This window comes from Gymnodraco acuticeps, unplaced genomic scaffold, assembly GCF_902827175.1.
Source record: "Gymnodraco acuticeps unplaced genomic scaffold, fGymAcu1.1, whole genome shotgun sequence".
Taxonomy (NCBI): domain Eukaryota; kingdom Metazoa; phylum Chordata; class Actinopteri; order Perciformes; family Bathydraconidae; genus Gymnodraco; species Gymnodraco acuticeps.
Window position 1 is genome coordinate 222,047 of NW_022990769.1, and position 20,553 is coordinate 242,599.

Here is a 20,553-nt window from a genome sequence, read left to right on the forward strand (position 1 = left end):
TATTTTACATATATATTTTTGATCCACACACATTTGTTTTTCGTTTAAAACCTCTGCACCTGCAAAGTAACACAACCCACTTTCTGTGCACGGATCGCTTTGCATTCGTGTGTGGGTTTTTTGAGACTCCCCTGACGGTCACCCGATTGGTACTTGTCATTTTTTCTATCTATAGCCAATCAGATGTCTCCTTCATTCTATGCCAATCACATGAGCGTAAATCAAATCAGTAAATCCCAAACATCTCTAACCAAAAATCTTCTAAATGTCCCCCAACAAGAGGACATACCTTCCATTACAAAGTGCACCATGATGGATGGGGCTGAGGTGGAATTGTTCTTAGGAAGGTTCATGTATAAAGAGATCTGAAGCAGGACTCGGTTCATTCCTATATTCCACAATGTGTTTGACAGAAATACGACTGAACTGACTCGACTTCCAGCATCAGCCTCCATGGCGTTAGAACAGGACTTATTATTGGAACTGAAACACTCAGGTAATCTGAACAACACAGTAACTGAACTCTTCAGAAAGAAAGAAAGGAGGAAGGTTTTTGGGAACAAATAATCAAACGTATTGGTGAGTAATGGCTATAATGACTTTTATTTAACATTGTTGATATTTTCTTGTCATTTTATTAAGTAAATATTGTTGCTTCTGCTAGAGAGGATGTGCGGCGCAGCAGTGAAAGGAGGCTTGTTGAATTGTGTTGTTCGGTGGTCTCGCTTTAGCATTCATTCATTCTCGCTACATTAGAAACCTGTCTGTGATGCAGCGCCCTGTTATACTGCGTTAATGTTTCATCTTAATGGTTTCTATAGCCGTGACGTCATAATAATGCTATTAGGAGGTGGATTCATTCAGGTGGACACTACTGAAGGCCTAGGTGTGAAAGGCACGGCCTGTTACTGTTTTCAACATAACTCATTTGAAGATATTATGAGACAAAAAAACAATAATTAGGAGGCAAATAAAGAAACACATTTTTGTATGAAATTTCAATAAAGATCATTTATTTTATTTGTAATTTAAGCCAAACATTGTATTATTATCTCCCACCGGCCAAGCAAAAACATTCAATAGTAAAACCCCTAAACATATTAAATTCATATATAACAAGGAGAAGCATCACATTCTCAATCTTCTATCAAAATGATCGTAACTAATTGATTATTCAGATCATTGTTGCAGCTGAATTCTGTAACACGAGGACTTTGAGGAAAGAAATGCACTTTTCTCTGATAAAAATCACACACAGCAATTCAGCTTTAGAGCTCATCCCTCTTCTTCTTCTTCTCCTCCTCCTCCTTGTGGAAGACTTGTCCATCCGGCTGCTTCCTCCAGGCCACTTGGACGTTGTCGTCCAATCCCTGGGCCCTTAGGTTCTTTTTCGCCTGAGACACAAAAACTCATTATCATTATCGTTCCAGTAAAAACAGATGATTTCTCTTTAGCTCACTCATCTGAAATGGTAGCTGTTCCCCTTATTTCTTCCAGTGTAAAGGCTTACCTCAGGTTATGGAATAGTATTTGTACATGTTCCTAATGCATTTGGTGGCATGTGGCTAAGTTTCTGCTATGTACTTCTGCACATATTTACACGTCTTCTTCCTAAATGCTTGGGTCCTGTTATTTGTGGCCAAAGTATTGAATGGATAATGGATATAGAATTTCATTCATGCTCATCTTGGTCCATTTCATTCGTATTGAAATTCATTTACTGCATTGTCTTTCGTTGAATTCATTATTCTTTAATAGATATTTATTTGTTTCCTACCTCTTTCGTCTCTTGTTCTCATGTCATGGGAATTTCCTTTCTGGTGATGTTTTTGCATCAAAGTAGAAAACATGATTTACCTCCACCAACATCGCATCCAGAAAAGCTTGGTCGTTCAGATCCACACCGTTTGGTTCCTGCACCCTCACCTTTATCACTTGCATTGAAACAGGCACAACAGCTAGAAACACAAACAAACTTCATCAGTCACAACGTTTATGGTGTCTTCTTTTTCAACATACTCAATATCACAACCCAGTCTCACGGCATTTCGTGTTCCCCAACACGATTTTTAATCTATTGATTCGTGTTCACCAACACGATTTGCCCCTTTTTTTCGTGTTGCACAGCACGATTTTAAAAGCAATGTATTTCTACTGCCTGCAGCACGTCTTTTTCTCCAGTCGGGTCGAGGAAGACCGGAAGCTATGTGGTTCATAAAAACATGTTCTTACTCAATATCAAGCCACAGTTATTGCTTTTATTTGAAATCGTATAATTTCGGACTTTTGTTGCCGTCTGTGAGGAAAATAAATGGGGCTCAGAGCCTCAGAATACTGAAATCTGTATTTTTTAAATCTTTTTTTCCTTCTAATTTGTTATTCTTTTCAAAATAACACACTGTTATTTACTCACCAATAACACACAATTATCCTTGCTTTTATTTATTGGTTTAATTCCATAATCTCTGGATTTTTTGGCGTCCGTCAGGAACTGAATTTCAAAATAAAAATAACCGGAAACATACGTAGGCATTTCGAGCGATTACCCAAGATCCTCAGCTATGGTTTTAAGCTCGCTTATTGGATGTTTTAGCCGCAATGCATGCTGGGATTTGGTGTTTATATGATATGAAATCCGGAAAACATTTTAAAAGAATAAAATAATACTTAATTCCGAGCGCTCTTGCTTTTCTCTTTGAAAGTCCTCACATAACGGCATTGTAATACACGGTTCGGCTGCATTGTATATTACAGATCTGCCGTAGTTCTTTATTTATAGAGCCCTGATGAGAAGACCTTTGGAAAAACTGAGAAAATGCCGCCGAAACTGAATAATTGACGTGGATCATACTGTAAATATATTCAACAATTAAACAACATCTTCAATTTCTCTTCACACAATACGTCTCCTTGCAGTATCAACACTAATTCGGCTGACTTTTACATTTGATCTAATTCACAGATAGGTTATATTTACACCATAACGGTGCACAGCTGATATAAAAGGACTGTAGTTTTTAAAGATATTACTGATTTTCTTTGAATGTAAGAATGTAAATACTGAGTCTGAAATAGTATAGCAATATGCTGTACAATTATGTGAAAGCATGCATAAAACTACACATCTTCAGATGTTGTACGAAAACACAAGTGTCCTACACTAATAATACAAAGTTATTATGGCTGTGTGTACCTTGTGTGCACCGCCTAGTGGTTAAAGCACGTTATTGAATTATTGTGTTTTATTTGATTAAAAAAATATTAAGAGTACATACTTTCATAGGAGGAAAGTATAAATATAGAATATAAAAAATCAAGAAGATACTCTAAGTGATCTCTACAATAAAACAGTTTAGTGCAGAATGTACAAAGATATTAATAGGAGGAGGTGCAAAACAGAAAAACGAATTAACCTTTATTTAAACATTAAATAACAGATTAAGGTCTTCTTTTAAATAAGAAAAAAACTTTGGGGGTATCTACAGTATCTACAGATAAATATTAAGCCTGACAAAGTACTTAATGTCTAATATATTGCTTTCCTGCAATGTTAACTATGTTGAAGCACTTATTTTAACTGATATTATACATATGAATTATACTCTTATGTATGTAGATATAATAAGAAATGTGCAGAATATGACAGTTTAATGGTGGAGGTATACAGATGAAACTACTGAGTCATTATATAAACTACTGAGTCATTAAATAACAACTAGATGAAACTACTGAGTACACATATTGATAGATGTCTTGTAATGCACTGTTGAGGAACCTGTGACCCAAGTGTTTCATTCATTGCATAACTACACCGTAGTTGTGTATATGATATGTCAATAAACCTTTGAAAATCTTGAAAGGGATGTGCAAAATAGTCATTATACAGTCTTTAATTAGCTAGAGAATAACGAGTAATGAATATACTTTATTACTCGTTTCCATTCATGTCAATTGCAGATACATGTTGAGTCTTCTCAAGCACCAACTATCAAATATCTCTCCTGATTGTTGGCACTTGACAATCACCTTACCTGAATTTTACTCAGGTGTAACTAAAGTCTGATTTAAGGGTTGTTTATATTTTACATCATTAATCAGAATCTGCAAAGTAACTCAAATAAGTGTAGTGGAGTAAAAATACCAGGTTAACCTCTGAATTGTAGTGGAGTAGAATTACAAAGTAACAATGAGCTGTCATGTGGGTATTAATGCTGCGCATTATGGACACAAGCGATTTTCACCCATTTATTAATTATATGTTTTACATTTGATAACACCAATGTGTTTAATACTGGCAACTTCTAATTGTGGGAAAAACGAAAACGTTCAGTAGAGACGTCCCATAGAACATTTTGGGAAACACAATAGCCCGCATGTGTAGTTCTGGGGGGGCGTTCGATTCCAGTTTTGGATAGTCTGGCGTGGTTTCGTTCCATTTCACACAGCTGTTTGACGCTCTGCGTAACCTTACGGGGACTGTAGTCCTAAACGATAGCTGGGGATTATGGGTAGTGTAGTGTCTTCGGCCATCCTAAACTCAGAAATGTTGACAATCGCAATAATGCTCGAAATGTCCCTTATAGGCCTACGTCTGTTTCCGGTTATTTTTATTTTGAAATTCAGTTCCCGACGGACACCAAAAAAGCCAGAGATTATGGAATTAAACCAATAAATAAAAGCAAGGATAATTGTGTGTTATTGGTGAGTAAATAACAGTGTGTTATTTTGAAAAGAATAACGAATTAGAAGGAAAAAAAATGTCCTTCTAAAATTTTTCCTCACAGACGGAAACAAAAGTCCGAAATTATACGATTTAAAATAAAAGCAATAATTGTGGCTTGATATTGAGTAAGAACATGTTTTTATGAACCACACAGCTTCCGGTCTCCCACGACCCGACCGGAGAAAAAGACGTGCTGCAGGCAGTAGAAATACATTGCTTTTAAAATCGTGCTGTGCAACACGAAAAAAAAGGGGCAAATCGTGTTGGTGAACACGAATCAATAGATTAAAAATCGTGTTGGTGAACACAAATCAATAGATTAAAAATCGTGTTGGTGAACACAAAATGCCGTGAGACTGGGTTGAATATCATCACTTGCTTTGATATAGGTGTACATTTTACTCACGTCCGTAGCAGATGAATGGTTTCTTCAGGCCACAGTCCAAGTCCTCCCATTTTCCAGAGTTGTCGAAAGCTACAGCAACACAAACCTTCAAAGCTATGTAGTTAGGTTTATAATCTGCCCAGTACTTGAAGGAGGAGTTGCTTCCATCGGACCACTTCCAGGAGTCTCGGTAAAGGCCGATCCAATAAAACCCTCCAGATACCAGCTCAACAATCTGCTGGTTCTCTGTCAGGTTTCTCACACTGGCCAGGTCTGTGTGGTGTTCTCTGCAGTAGCTCTGGGCATCAGTCCATGTCATGTAGCTCTCAATGAGGACAAATGTTGCATTCGGTCCTGAAAATGGACCCCAGAGAAGCTGAGTAGAGGCACCACGACATACAGCCTGACATCAATGCCACATCTCTGGTGGTATTGATGCCTTTATAACATAAAATATTACATTTAAATCCCACATATTTGTACTTTGTAGTTCTGGGGTTTTTCAACACATGAATGTTGGCAATAAACTTTAGTAGTATCAGTGGTGGAATATTCAGATATTTGAGTAAAAGAAGTACAACAATGCGAAGATACTGTGTTACAGGTTAAAGCTTCATTCAAATTATATTGATTCTATATTGTTCTTATTCTGTTTAGCACAGATGTATAAGATGTAAAATGTAACTATAATTCTGAAACAAGTTAGCAAAGTATTGTATACATCATTTTCTTTCACGTTATCTTTTAAATGAAACCATGTGAGAATTTGAGTGAAAAGAGAAATGTCTTTAGTGGAACTGCTAACAAAGGAAAAAAGGTTGGGAACCGCTAGTTAGATAAAGATCAATGCATTGTATTTCAGAAGCTTAAAATATGATTTTAAATGTGTAATATTAATTTTAAGTTTATATTCTTACCTGTGACATCAAAGCAGATCGCCTGGAGGGCGTGATTACAATCATAATTAAACCATGTTCCTGTTTTATAAGAATCTAAATATGTGCATTGGTCATCGTGCTCGTTGCTTGGTCGTCCAAACTCCCATGGTCTGAACTCGATCTTCCCCCGGTCCGTAGAAGCTTGGGTCTGACATCGACCACCTCCAGCTGTCCTGAACACTGTGCAGCCCTATCCAGGCTGACTGAAAGCAAGAAATTGTTATATTTATTACATCCTGTTGAAGCTTTTAAAGCTGCTGCTTAAGAAAATGTGTATGTTTAATAAAGAGAAGGTTTGCCTTCATGAGACCAGCCTTGGTACGTGGTGATCTAAAGGGAATCCCCTCAAGTCAACATTCATTCACAGCCTTGTTACTCTGAACCTCTTCCACTTTATTACAGGGTTTCATGCTATAGCTTTGGCTTAAAACATGTTCAACTCTGTTTTAATACTCAGGTTCCCATAGGACTTTAAAACAGGTTTAGCTTTCTGTAATAATCTCTCATTTTTAAATGTAACTCTAAAAGAAATGTAATTCATTTGAATCGAAAGACAGAGAAAAGTGACCTCACTTGGTTGTGTTGGCCTGCCATGTCGTTCAGGAGCTTCACAACCTCCTCGCTGTCTACAGTGGCCAGGTCTGTGTGTTTCTCTCTGCAGTATCTCTGTGCTTCAGACATGTTCTTTGCTTCATAAACAAAATGGTACTGACGTTCAGCATGTGAGGAGACAGCGCTCAGCCCTGCAGAGACACAGACACTTTGATTAGATTCAATATCAATTACTGAACCGACTTCTCCAAATTACATTAAAGTTAAACTGTAAATTAAAGAACTTAAGTAATTGTCAGACGGAAACCAAAATACAAAGTACTAACAATTGCTAATGGGACAACATGCAGTATTTTAAATCAAATATATAAAACTCTTGCCTGAAAGAGCGATGATGATCAGAAGAACCTTTTCCATCCTTGTCTCTTCCCGGTTCCTCTCTTTTGGACAGAGACTGGAGATGTGCAGCTTTTTATATTATACATTAGGTTAAACATTAACTAACATTATGCGTTAGTTAGCTGCACTTTCGACTTAATGCAAAGTGGATATGGAACAACAGTTCATTATATCAGGCCTATTTACTTACATGCATTTACAAGGAAAGACCAATAGAGAAATATGGGCGTAGGTCTGGTGATACACAGCAGGAAAACCAAATTACGACTGTTTGTCAATACAGCCACCACGAAAATGTCCTTCAGCGGCCGGCGCACTTCCTGGGGTCTTGGGAAGGTTCCTAACGGAGTGAAATGACTCAGAAGTTCCTCAGTGTCAGACGTGATAAGAGCTGATCAGATTCTGATGACAGGAAAAGAGCTGCAGTGCTTCCTTTATAATCTCCTTTAGTTGAGGATACACTCGACCACCCTTTTAGAAATGAAAGGAGAAAATGTTGTATATATTTTAATGTAATAATGTTGTTCATGTTTATAAATCATCACCACAAAGAGCAAAGTATCTACATGCGCTTATGGTAATCTACTGTTTCCTCATGGCAGACGCACATCAATAACATCCGCTGGCCAATCATTCACAGCCTAATGTAAGTGCAGTCAGATTCTCTTCTTAACCCAATGATGTTTAACTCAGAAGTTAAGGAATAGTGGTTTGGAAAAGACGATAGGACCTGATCTTTTGAAATTCAACCGCACAGGTGGTCAAAAAGGTCATCAATGCAACTTGTTAGAAAAGTATCACTCGTCACCAGCTTGAGCTTCAACCTCAGGATCCATTCTGATCCTCTCCAGAATGGAAGTAGTCATCACATACAGAGCATCAACTAGTTCCTGAACAGTGTCCTTCACATGCTGATATCCAAGAGAGGGAGTTACACAGTCACAAGATACATGTATACCGGTTCAAAGCAGTATTCTATGCTTAGTTCAGATTAGCTAAGACCCACGTAAGCAATAAACATGACAGTCAAATGTCTCTCTCCATAGGGGCTGAATCATCATGTTAATCGTTGTCACATAGCTGTCATATGCCTAAAACAGTCCTGATGCTCTTCTAGGTAATCATATATCCTGTCATGTACACAGCTACAGTTGGGCCTTTGTTATCATGTTACTCTGATATTGGAAAAGTACATTCGGTATTTTCCCAACACAACTCCAAGAGCCACATTACACTGAAGCACGAATGGCAAAAGAAGGAAACGGAGGTAAAGGGAAGAATCACATATACATATTCAAAGTTCTGTGGCTTTCATTGACTTCCTGCTGCCCTACAATGAATTCATCAGTCCATCTTTGTTCCCCTTTTCGTCCTTTGCATATAGCTGATACTGCATGTTTGTTTTAAAGTTCATGTGGGTGTCATCGTAAAAGCAGTGTGTTTGTTTTGCATGTAGGCTAGTTTGTTAGGAAACACAGTTGCCCATGTCTTGACCAGGGCTCCATTGGATGATTCATTCTCAATGGGACTTGAATAATGGTTTAATAATAAGACATTTAAAAAACATTGCGTGAGGCGATTGAAAAATACTTAACTCAACCAATCAGCATCAGAATCATAATCGGAATACCTTTATTCGTCCCAGAGGGGAAATGTGAATTTGTTACAGCAAGAAAAGAGCCAAAGACCAAGAAGCATGCATCCAAAAATATTAAAGATACACAAATTACACAATTTACAAAATACACATCCTGTAACAGTTCTTTATGATTTATTATTATTATGATTATTATATCAGAACAGTCTCATAATACACACATGGACACAGAAGGATTCACTCTTGTATTTCCGGATCCACACTTGTGGTTTTCAAAGCACACACCAATGTGTTACGTTTCATATGTAAATAAAATCAAAATACAGAATATGGATTTTTGATCCTCACATATTAGTTTTCCGTTTAAATCCTCTGAACCTGCAAACACAAACCGCTTTCTGTGCACGGATCGCTTTGCATTCGTGTGTGGGTTTTTTGAGAATCCCCTGACATATATACAACTTTTTTCTGTATTTGGGTTTTATTTACATGCGATTTACGGAACACATTTGTGTGTGCTTTGAAAACCACAAGTATGGATCCGGAAATACAAGTGTGAATCCTTCTGTGTGCATGTGTGTATTATGAGACTGTTCTGAGCCCATAAACGCGTGGATGAAAGAGATAAATGTGTGTGTGTGTGTGCATTTGTGTTGATGGATTCAGTAAATAGTTAATGAGCAGGGAGCAGGAACGTGTTAAAGCCCCAGGAGGTGGTATTGATGGAGCCTCCGACATATTGAACACATGGCGACAACAATGAGAGACAATAAAAGTCATCAGCATCAGCTCCTGTTCCTGTGTGGCAGAGATCACAATGGTCTCAAGCTGCTGCTAATGCTTTACTGGTAGTTATAACCCCAGCGGGAATGTTTCTGTCACGCTTCTCACTCGTCAATACTGTCATTTTAATTACTTCTTCTGTTTACATGGCGTGTTGCATTTTGAGGCAGGGTTACCCTCTGGTTAACGTTCTACTGTTGCCATATAATGGTCTCAAGAGAAATATCTCAAATAACTTTTAGAGTGTCATAAAAGACAATGCAGACATTCATGTTCACCTGAAGAATAACCTCATTGCATAACATTCACCTGATGCTTTTATTGAAAGCAGGCCACACTAAGTGCACTCAAACTCAAAATAGCAAGAATCCTGCAGGTACGTTCGCTTTTCGTTACACGCTACTGAAAGTGCTACTGCATTGGTTTCAAATGAGCTAAACATTTCAAATGCTAGAATGAAAGTCAAAGTATGCTTGTCCTATACTTCAGTAGCAGTAGCACATGTGAGGAGTACATTCATGGAGTATGCAAATATGCTACACAGTAACTCACACCCATATTCCCAAGAGAAAATCATATTGGATGATTACTGCAGCTCACAAGTTGCATTCAATACAAAAGTTCAATACCAACCCTAATAAGAAGTATGTCCTTAATGTGGTGAGGTGGAGGGTGGACATTGGGGTATTAGAGAATCAAATGTCATGATCTACAAAGTGTTTCAGCAGAATATCAGTCATCCAATAGTTCTCCATTGTAATCAATACAGCTGCCCGAAATTAATTTCATGACGATCCAATTCACAGTAAAGTTGTTGAGTCTTTTCACCCAAAACTACATCTGTTAATCCCTTGGTGATGTTATGAGAAAGGGTCACCAAATTTATTAGTATTCACTGTGTGGGAGTGATGAGTATCTCTCCAAAATTAAATGGAAATAAATCAAATAAAAGCCAGGAAGTTAAAGTTTTGACTTGATGAAGCCACTAGAAGAAAGTAAAGATGTTAGTAATCTCTACAGGGTCTAAAAAGGTAATCAATTCAGCCGAACATTGGTCATCCGATAGGTCTCCGTTTCATGACAATATACACATAGTTATTGAGTATTTTCACCCAAAACCACACTTTGTTAAATCCAGAGACAAAGACAGAGTATCACCAAAGTCAGCATGATTCATTGTGTGGGAGTGATGGATGTTTGAACAAAATGTCATGAATATTAATGGAATAACAGCGGGGAATTTTAAGTCGGGAACAAAGTGGTTGACTGACCAACCTTGCCTCCTTTGTGGATGAAAATAGCATATAACCAAAATGAACAGGGCACCAACATTACAGAGCTATAATTGGTGACAAAGCTAATGTTCACTGTGTCATTAACATAAGTGATTTAATTCACTGCTCTCTAAGACACTTAAACCACAAGGTCAATGGATAGTAAATCAATCCACTGGCTCAACTAGTAAATACTGACTGAAGTATTCTGCATTACAATGAAGGCACAGTGATAACTGTTTTGTACCGCTCTCTATATCAATCAATAGTCCTCCAATAATGAAGTCCCACCTCTCCGCCCATGATTTAAGAAAAAGATGGCTAACTAGCCTCGTGCACAACATCAGTTATTTGTGTTTTAGGTAACAATTGGGTGATTCTGTTATGCTGAAAAGGATCAATAATCCATTTTGACTGAGATAAAGCACAAAAAGGCTCCTGATTGAGATCCATGCTGTTATGTTAAACATAAAGCTCCATTAGGCGAGAGCGCACTTTGTATGTAAGATATCAGGTTTTCTATAACAGAAGAGACGAGTCAGCGCTTTCCTGCCTCTCGGTTATTAATTTCACACTTCACTTAGCTGTGATTTCTGTCGGGCTAATGTGGCAGAGCCCAGTCGGGACTGTTATTGTTACCACACACACACACACACACACACACACACACACACACACACACACACACACACACACACACACACACACACACACACACACACACACACACACACACACACACACACACACACACACACACACACACACACACACACACACACACACACACACAACACACACACACACACACACACCCACACACACACACACACACACCACACACACACACACACACACACACACACACACACCACACACACACACACACACACACACACACCACACACACACACACACACACACACACACACACACACATCACACACACACACACACACACACACACAGACACACACCCACACACACACACACCACACACACACACACACACACACACACACACACACACACACACACACACACACACACACACACACACACACCACACACACACACACAACACACACACACACACACACACACACAACACACACACACACACACACACACACACACACACACACACACACACACACACACACACACACACACACACACAGTATAATGAGCAGTGGCGCAGCAGGGGAAGGTTGTAATTATCCTGCACAGAAAACACACACGCAGTCAAACTGCCACATACTCAAAGACAAACAGAAACTGGAGAGGTACAGACTAGTGATCAGATACTTTTGTTAGACTGACCCAGAAGTTAACAGGTTTACTCGAAGGGATTTTCCATTTAAATTAATTGAAAATAAGCTCTGTGACAAACACACGTTTATGATACTTACACATTCTGTTCAGCAGGATAATCTCCACGTATTAACACACCTTTATGATACTGAAGTCTAAATATATTCCCTAGAAGTAAGACGCCAACATTAGGCTTTAAAGGAACTACATCACAGTTACATAACGAGTCACCATCGCTAAGCTAAAGGCGGCTAATGTTCAGCGAGATGATGTTTAGTAATCCTATTTAGACACCTGTCCGCAACTGCTGTTTTCAAGACATGAACAAGCTTCCGACATTCAGCAGTGGAGTATTTACTGACGTATTTTACGTCGTAGAACAAAACGTGAACATCTCTTAAAGGTGGGGTAGGTAAGTTTGAGAAACCGGCTCGAGATACACTTTTTGTTATATTCCATGGAATGCTCTCAACATCCCGATAGCAATGAAGTGCTTTGACAAAAATCTGTGGAAGCCGTGGCGCTGTAAAAAGCACGACCAATCATCTGAGCCGGCCCGGCTAAAGTAACTGGATGGCCTACCTGCCTGTCAGCCTTCCATCTGGGCACAAACTTACCTCGTGCCCTCATTGGTCATGTGCGCGTTCAAGTGTGTTGGAGGAGGGGCTCTGTGAGGAAGTGGCAGATTTGTTCCGGCTGTGTATTTTCAAATTCAAGCTACTCGAGCTGGTTTCTCCAAAATTACCTACCCCACCTTTTAGCTAGTGTTAATTAACCACAGACCTTATTTAAAAAGGTTTCCTGCTTTTCAAATCAAGAAACAATTCTTAAAACCTTAACTTGAACTATAAACTCAGATTTCAAGCCGCAATTTGGGATGATAAAGACAGAGAAAACCCCAGTAGTTGGATTAACGAGGCAGGTTTTTGTTTCTTACTGATCTAGCTCAGTTTGAAGAATGATTTTGTATTTCTTTCCCTCTTCACCTTTTTTATCTCCTTTCGTCAACAGGGCTCTATTGCCTTTTAGAGTTTCCTCAGTTAACATTTCCCGGTTGTTCCTCTACCTGGGGATAGATACTGTAAGATATGGCCTTTGAAAAGAACAAATGTAGACATTAAGGGCTTTTATTTTGAAAGGTAAGTACGGAATAAGTGTATCTATAATGCTCTGTAGTTTAAATGTGGGAGCCATAACACTACAGTTTTCTCGGTTCGGACAGCAGAGCGCACGTTATCATTTTATAGGCACAACTAAAGCGTGCTCTTTTCCCTTCGTGTGCCGTAAATCAAGCCTTCAATTTCCCAGGAGATCGTACCCAGTGGAAAGACAAAATTGCATAGTGAGAGCGAGGCTTAAGGGGAATACGTTTAAACGCCCATGGTGTCATTACTCTACAGCCATTACATTGTGCAATCAACATTTACTTCATATGATAAACAAAACACAACTTTAAACGGCTGACAAACCAGAAGGTGAAGGTGGCAACTCAGAGGGAGATCTCTATGTAACAACACACACACACACACACACACACACACACACACACACACACACACACACACACACACACACACACACACACACACACACACACACACACACACACACACACACACACACACACACACACACACACACACACACACACACAGTTGTCTACCCGAGGTATGTGATTTGTCAGGGGGGAAATTCTAGGCCGACCTACTTGATGGCAGATGAAACACAATCAGTGACCAGACCACAACACACCTGATAAATGAGTGGGGATATTGAGTGGGTATTGACTTGCTAAGGCCTTATGTTCACTGACACACACACACACACACACACACACACACACACACACACACACACACACACACACACACACACACACACACACACACACACACACACACACACACACACACACACACACACACACACACACACACACACACACACACACACACACACACACACACACACACACACACACACACACACACACACACACACACACACACAACCTGCAGACAACATGTAATGCATAACAATCAGCTCTGAAACAAAGGCAGGGAGGAGAGGTGTTGGATAGAGATTTGTGTGCAACCACGAAGTATTCATGAGCTGTGTGTGTACGTGTGTGCGTGTGTGTGTGTGTCTACCTGGAAATGTACAGAGGGCTCCTGCGTGTGTGTCTTCAGGCATTAGATTGACGCGAGCGTGTCTGCAGTCATTAACTTCACAAGAGATGATTCTTGAAAATCTAATAAAGACACAGTATTTTCATTATTACGCTTCACACACTCACACACACAATAATAATAATTACGTTCATGTTCATTTGTGAGCAGGTGTTTCTTTTCATATTTCCCCCTGAGTGACGCCTGCACTCTCGGTTATGCTTACAGCTATATTATTACTTATGCTAATGTTTTCGCTGTGTGTAAGCTAGTTATGAGCCGCTGATGCAGGTGAGAGTGAACCAAGGTTACACACTGCCCTGTAAATTAGCGCTTGTTCTGCTGTGCGTGTGTGTGTGCGTGTGCGTGTGTGTGTGTTTGCCTTGCTATTCTTGTGTGGACCAACCCCTGACATCCAACCTTACTTGTGAGGACATTTCTTTTTGTGAGGACCTTTTGGTGTGTGTGTGTGTGTGTGTGTGTGTGTGTGTGTGTGTGTGTGTGTGTGTGTGTGTGTGTGTGTGGCCTGGAGGGAAACACTACGTGCCCCCTGTGTTTCTGTGACTTGGTAACATGGCACAGGACTTGAAGTCTAAGTGAGTGGAGAGAGTGAAACAATTGATGATGGTGTGATTTATAAAATCTGTAAAATGTGGTACGTTGGGTGGAAATAACCGCCTTATCATGCCTTAAAAAAAACTGTAATTAAAAGGACAAATGCAAAGCTTGAAGAATTACAATTTTGGCTAATTTGTTATGATAAATTGAGTTTATGACTTTTGATTTGATAGTTGGTTGGAAGCATGGTGTCCGCTAGAGTTCTCCATCAAGGACCCAAATAAGAAAAACAGATATCTTGTCACTATGTAACAATCTGCTTCTATTGGCTAGCGCTCCAACACATTGTGCGTGATAGGCTAAGGGGCAGGACATCTCTAAGCTGTTAACCAATCACAACAGACAGACTTTCCTTCATTTCTGAAAAAGAAAAATCCTTTGAATTTAGAAATTATTCGTTTTGATAATTAGTTGATGTGATTAGATGTGTTTAGATTAGGATAGTATCATGTTGACTGTTGTCTTATAGTATAGCTGTGTTTGCATACAGTCTCCTTTCGTTAGTCTGTACCACTTGGATAGTGAGGGTTGTTTTGTTGTTATTTTGGTTGTTAGTGTATATTTGTTTGTATTTAATTGTTGTGGGTGCTCAGTTAAACCTGCGCCCTCGTGGCCCTTTTGTTTGTTTCAAGTTGCTTGCCTTCCATTTTGTTATCCTGCTATATAATAAACTCCTTATCATTATTTACCAATTCCAACTGGTGTGTGTTGCATGTCCTCATCCCCTAGTGGGGACGTAGCAGACCACCTTACACCAATGTTAGGGATGTTCTATAGACTAATAAATATGATGTTTGCAAATATAACAAATGTAATATTGTTTTTTTAATTGTTCGCGTCTCTCTGGTTTCAGTGTTTTTCAGGTTTCATTCTCCTAGATAGATAATATACTCCTCTCCTCCTCTCCTCCTCTCCTAACACCATTCGTCTCTGTCTCCCTCTCATTAGCAGAAAGGCTGGAACGACTCCCTGCGGCCGAAGGACAGACAGGGAAACGTGAAGGTAGGACACTCTCTCTCTATGATCCTCCTCCCTGACTGACTCTTCGTCTTCTCTGACTCTCGTGTCCCACTTCCCTCCACCGCCTCCTATCAGTCATCTTTAATAAGGTTCCTCTCCCATAAAGCTGATGGTAGATACAGGATATTTCCTGTCAGACTGTCACCTGCACAGTTTTCAATCATTCGTTATGTGAGGAAGGTCTGATGTGTGATGTGTGCAAAGTGTTTTTCAACACTAGTCATATTCAAAAATGGCTTCTTGGTTAATATGAAGCTGTCTTTGGCTCTTTTCTTGCTGTAACAAGTGCAAATGTCTTATTATAAACAGTCCCATTGAGAATGGAAAACGTATCATCCAATGGAGCCCTGCTCAAGACATGGGCAACTGGCATACATGCAAACCTTTGAACAGGTAAACCAAACGCACTGCTTTTACGATGACACCCACATACACTTTAAAACAAACATGCAGTATCAGCTGTATGCAAAGGACGAAAAGGGGAACAGACCCAAGATGGACTGATGAATTCATTGGAAGAGTCAGCAGAAGGTCAATGAAGGCCACAGAACTTTGAATATTTGCCTCCCTTTCCTTCTGCGCCGCCGCTGTTTGTATATAGGGGAAACAGTGCATTTGAAGTTCTCTATCCTTTCTTGATGCCCTCGGTAGTTGCCTTATGCAACCCCCCAAGCAAAACAGTTTTTCATGCATTTCATTTTGATATTCAGGGTTTTAGTGCTTCCATAAAACGTCTTATTTTAGAGCTGTAGAAGGAAACATCCTTAATACAAATGACTATTAAACTATTTGCCTCTTTTTGTCCACTAAATGTAGAAATAGTTAGTATTACTGTAGGTTATGCCTCAAGTCACAGTTGCGCTTCTATTGGCTAGCGCTCCAACACATTGTACGTGATAGGCTAAGGGGCGGGACATCTCTAAGCGGTTGACCAATCACAACAGAGCCGGCCAGCTAACCAATCAGAGCAGACTGGGCTCTGGTTTCAGACAGAGGTGCTGCAGCACAGGCAGGAGACACTAAATACTAATATGAACCTGAAAATGAGCAGAATAGAGCCCCTTTAACATTTTCACAGTACATGAAAGTTAAAGGTAATATTTTGGTCACTTTCAGTTACAAAAAAACGAAGATGGAGATACAAAAATTGCCAAAACTCAGTAGACTACAAACCAATGGGTGACGCCAGGTTAACTAAATCCACTTCTCCAGTATTCTTTATTTACTAATCTGCTTTGCTCCTCCCCTCCTCCCCTCCTCAGGTCAGAGGACGGAGAGCCTCTCAGCTCCCACTAGACCGACCACAAAACTCCCAGGAGCCTTTGCAACAACTCGGGTCGGTCCGCAAGAATCAAAGGAGGAAAGGTAAACAGAGACATGAATACACACATATTTTATTATTCAATTGGTGCTTTTACTTCCTTTTATCTCCCACATGTGTTACTTCCTTTTCTCTTCGCTCTCTTTGAGGTTTTGAGCTGCTGTCAGACAGGAATCCTCTTTTTCATGTCTTTTCTTTCATATCATCTCTTTTCATTACTTCAAACCCCGCTTTATCCCTTCTCTTGTCTTCCCACGTTTTTGCCTCTAATATCTCCATCTGATTTCTCTCCGTCCCATTTAGTTTCAGCTGATGTTCCTCTTCCTTATCACGTTTCCATATCTCATCTTTCCCCCTTTCCTCTCCTCGTTTCCTCTCATCTTATTTCATATCTAAAAATCACTTCACTTTTACCGTCTTTTCTGATGTAACTGCAGCGTTTAATCATTCCCGCTTTTCTATTTCAATATTAGTCATATCCATTACATCACATGACATGTTAGACGCTTTTATCCAAAGCGACTTACATACTCAATACTGTGGGCAATCCCCACAGGAGCAATTTGGGGTGAAGCGTCTCAGGGACACAACGACATGCTGACTGCAGTGGGACTCGAACTTGCTATCACCTGATTTGAAGTTCAGCGCACTACCCACTGAGCAGCAGCCACAGCATATGCCAACATTCTCCTTTTCCTCTACCTTTTCAAGCAGCTGCCAACATACAACATGCCATACATACAGATTTTCATGTATCTAATTTGATTTTAAAGGCAGCGAGCATGTTGGTCCTCTAGGGCAGGCATCCTCAAACTACGGACTCCGGTCCGGATCCGGACCGAACCACCACTGTCTCCGGACTCTGAGCAAATTATACTTTTCATATGTATGATCTCTCTGTATTATATGTGAGACATCGCCACAACGCATTCGCAACAAGTCAAAATTCTCCGCTATGTCCACTGCAAACAGCGCTCTGCATGTCTGACTGTTCCACTGTGTTCCACCTGTGTGTGTCAACGCTTTGGTCCAATCACATTCAGCATCCAGTCAGCGTTTTTTCCCCCCAAACAATCTGCGAATCAGAGGCACAGTAGGGCGGGTCTTCGCGGAATGCGGGTGGGAAAAATGTGTGTGTCTCTTTCAACCTGTCTAAGTCAGAGCGAGAATAAAAAAAATAAAAATTCAGAGCGAGAGTTAACAGCTCATCTAGTTCCATCTGTACTGTAGCTAGTAGCCTAGTTTAACCTACCGGGGTGGCAACTGACACCCTAAACATAGGCCTTGCCACCCCAGCTGCCACCCCAGTTGGCAGCTTTGTTTTGAAAGAAAAGTTGTGGCTCATCGGACATTTATGAGAGAAAGTCTCTAATGTCCGAGTGCAAGTGAATGCAGCACAAGATGCACGTCATGTAACCCCTCCCCCGGTCCTGGCGCGAGCGTGTACATACGATTGGCGGCGATTTCATTTTAAACTGGACGGCGCAAAACGAGAAGCATTCGGACCCAAGCGCTGAAGGAATGAGGTATTTGCGGTCTACACTGACAGAGAAGAGACTGTCAGTGTGGCTGTACTCAGCATTGAATCAAAACGCACTAAAGCTGTTGATCTTAATACGTTTGTGAGGCGTTTCGCTGAACAAGATGGTAATCGCCGCATTCAGCTGTAATAGACATGTCAACTTGATGCTCTGCTCACGGATGAGCATACACAACTATTAAGATGATGACCTTACGTGTGTAAATATATTTTTTTCTTTGAGGGGGTCTGCCCCCAAAAAACAGTTTTAAGTCCTGAGAAAGTCAAATAAGACGGTGTGTAAAACTACACTGCCCAGCCAAAAAAAAGTAACCACTTTGATTGAACTAGGGCAGTAGGTAAGGACTTTCCACTGGATAATAACTGCAGTATAAAAGAATGCATGACTGAAGTGATGGAGACCATGTTGAAGGCAAACAAAAAGAGGAAATAACAGGTCAAATCAAACAAATCCCCCTCTCAGATTCCACAGCAACCAGAAGAACATACATACTGGCTGGTGATTTGATTAATCGGCTTTGTGATGGAATAAAAAATGCACAGTGCATTTCCTTAGCTGTGGGTGAGTCCACTGACACCACTGACAATGCTCAGTTGCTGGTGTTTGTGAGTTTTTATGATGAGGCAAAGGGGGAGTTTGTTGAAGATGTGTTGGGCCTGACGAACCTCAGTGGACACACAAGGGGGAATACATTTATAAAGCACTAATGGGAATGCTGAATGAAAGAGGGTGCAGCTGCCTTTATTCATAACTGTGCAGCTCTTACACTGCGACTCTGAGGGGTCAAGCACAGACACAATAACAATGAAAAACTGCTGCATACAGATTATTTTAGTTTTTGCAACCTCGTGTTAAGAATCTTGTTGCAATTGTTTAAAAGTTTGAATGACCGTAATAAACGGACCTTTGTCTTATTGAAACATTTATTTTGGACCTTCAAGATTTGTATTTGAGTACCCCTGCTCTAGGGTATAACTGTAGGTATTTTAATTCCTAGGCCTCATCGGATTCAGGTGTTTCTCATTTGCTCACAAACTAACACATTTATTTAGATTATTTTTGGATTTAATTTGTTTACATATTTATATACTTTTTTCTATTTTTACAGTTCATTTGGTTTGGATTTTTTGTTTGTCTTTAGAACTCAATTGAAGCATGTTGGTCCCTTATGGGTATTACGTGTCAAATTAAACATTTCATATATTTTACTTCTTAGATCTGATTCAGGTGTTTCTTATTTCCTCACATTTAATGCACTTCCAAATCAATTTAGATACATTTTTTGACAGTTAATTTGGTTTGTATTTTTACAATTGTTGGTTCTTTTGTCTGTAGAACTGAATTGAACAGTTTCCTAATGTCTGGAAACCATGAAAACGTTCAACTGTATCTTTATAAAGTTTCAATGTTAACACTGTTCAGTTCTGTGTGTTGTTAACTCTTCCTCTTCTCCTGCCTCTTCTTCCTCCTCTTCCACTTCTTGCCCCTCCTCTATGAACTTTTCTTCTTCTTTCTTCTTCATCCTCCTCCTCCTCCTCCTCCTCCTCCTCCTCCTCCTCCTCCTCCTCCTCCTCCTCCTCCTCCTCCTCCTCCTCCTCCTCCTCCTCCTCCTCCTCCTCCTCCTCCTCCTCCTCCTCCTCCTCCTCCTCCTCAGGTACGTTGGTGTGCAGCAGTAATGGGACCGGTGGCAGCAGCTCCATCTACTCGGTTGCCATGGTGTCGATCCCTGACTGCGTGGACAACGCGACGCAGACGGACATCAGTTTCGTGAACATCGTTCCTCCGGGGAGGAGCAGAGGTCACCACCATCCCCACCACCGCTCCTCCTCCCCTCCCCCTCCGTCCCCCCCCGCGCCTCACCTCGAAGCACCGTACGGCATCAACGAGTTGTGAGTCCTGACCTTTTGTCTTTTAGGGCGT

General features: G+C 40.2%; 2 protein-coding genes across 2 annotated transcripts in view; one reads left to right on the forward strand and one right to left on the reverse strand.

The window, feature by feature from the left end:
* Positions 1 to 1,083: 1,083 nt before the first annotated feature.
* Positions 1,084 to 7,015, reverse strand: LOC117556906 (putative C-type lectin domain family 20 member A). Its single transcript, XM_034232500.1, has 6 exons — positions 6,979 to 7,015; positions 6,620 to 6,789; positions 6,026 to 6,194; positions 5,130 to 5,462; positions 1,858 to 1,958; positions 1,084 to 1,394 (listed from the first exon to the last, which is right to left on the reverse strand). Exons 1-6 carry the CDS (start codon positions 7,013 to 7,015, stop codon positions 1,269 to 1,271), a joined length of 936 nt encoding a protein of 311 aa, XP_034088391.1. The 3' UTR covers positions 1,084 to 1,268.
* An 8,688-nt stretch (positions 7,016 to 15,703) lies between these two features.
* LOC117556911 (PDZ domain-containing protein 4-like) overlaps positions 15,704 to 20,553 on the forward strand; it is a 28,297-nt gene continuing 23,447 nt past the window's right edge. The window contains exons 1-3 of the mRNA XM_034232507.1: positions 15,704 to 15,753; positions 17,034 to 17,136; positions 20,288 to 20,522. Of these exons, the coding sequence (XP_034088398.1) occupies positions 20,347 to 20,522 (176 nt within the window). The 5' untranslated portion in view covers positions 15,704 to 15,753; positions 17,034 to 17,136; positions 20,288 to 20,346. The remainder of the gene's footprint in view (positions 15,754 to 17,033; positions 17,137 to 20,287; positions 20,523 to 20,553) is intronic.

Excerpts from the sequence above, each read along its gene's own strand:
- LOC117556906 (XM_034232500.1), bottom strand. The coding sequence starts at position 7,015 with ATGGAAAAGGTTCTTCTGATCATCATCGCTCTTTCAG. Across the intron at positions 5,463-6,025 it reads GATCTGCTTTGATGTCACAG|GACCGAATGCAACATTTGTC; the intron begins GTAAGAATATAA and ends GTCCATTTTCAG. Across the intron at positions 1,959-5,129 it reads ACCATTCATCTGCTACGGAC|CTGTTGTGCCTGTTTCAATG; the intron begins GTGAGTAAAATG and ends TTGTGTTTCTAG.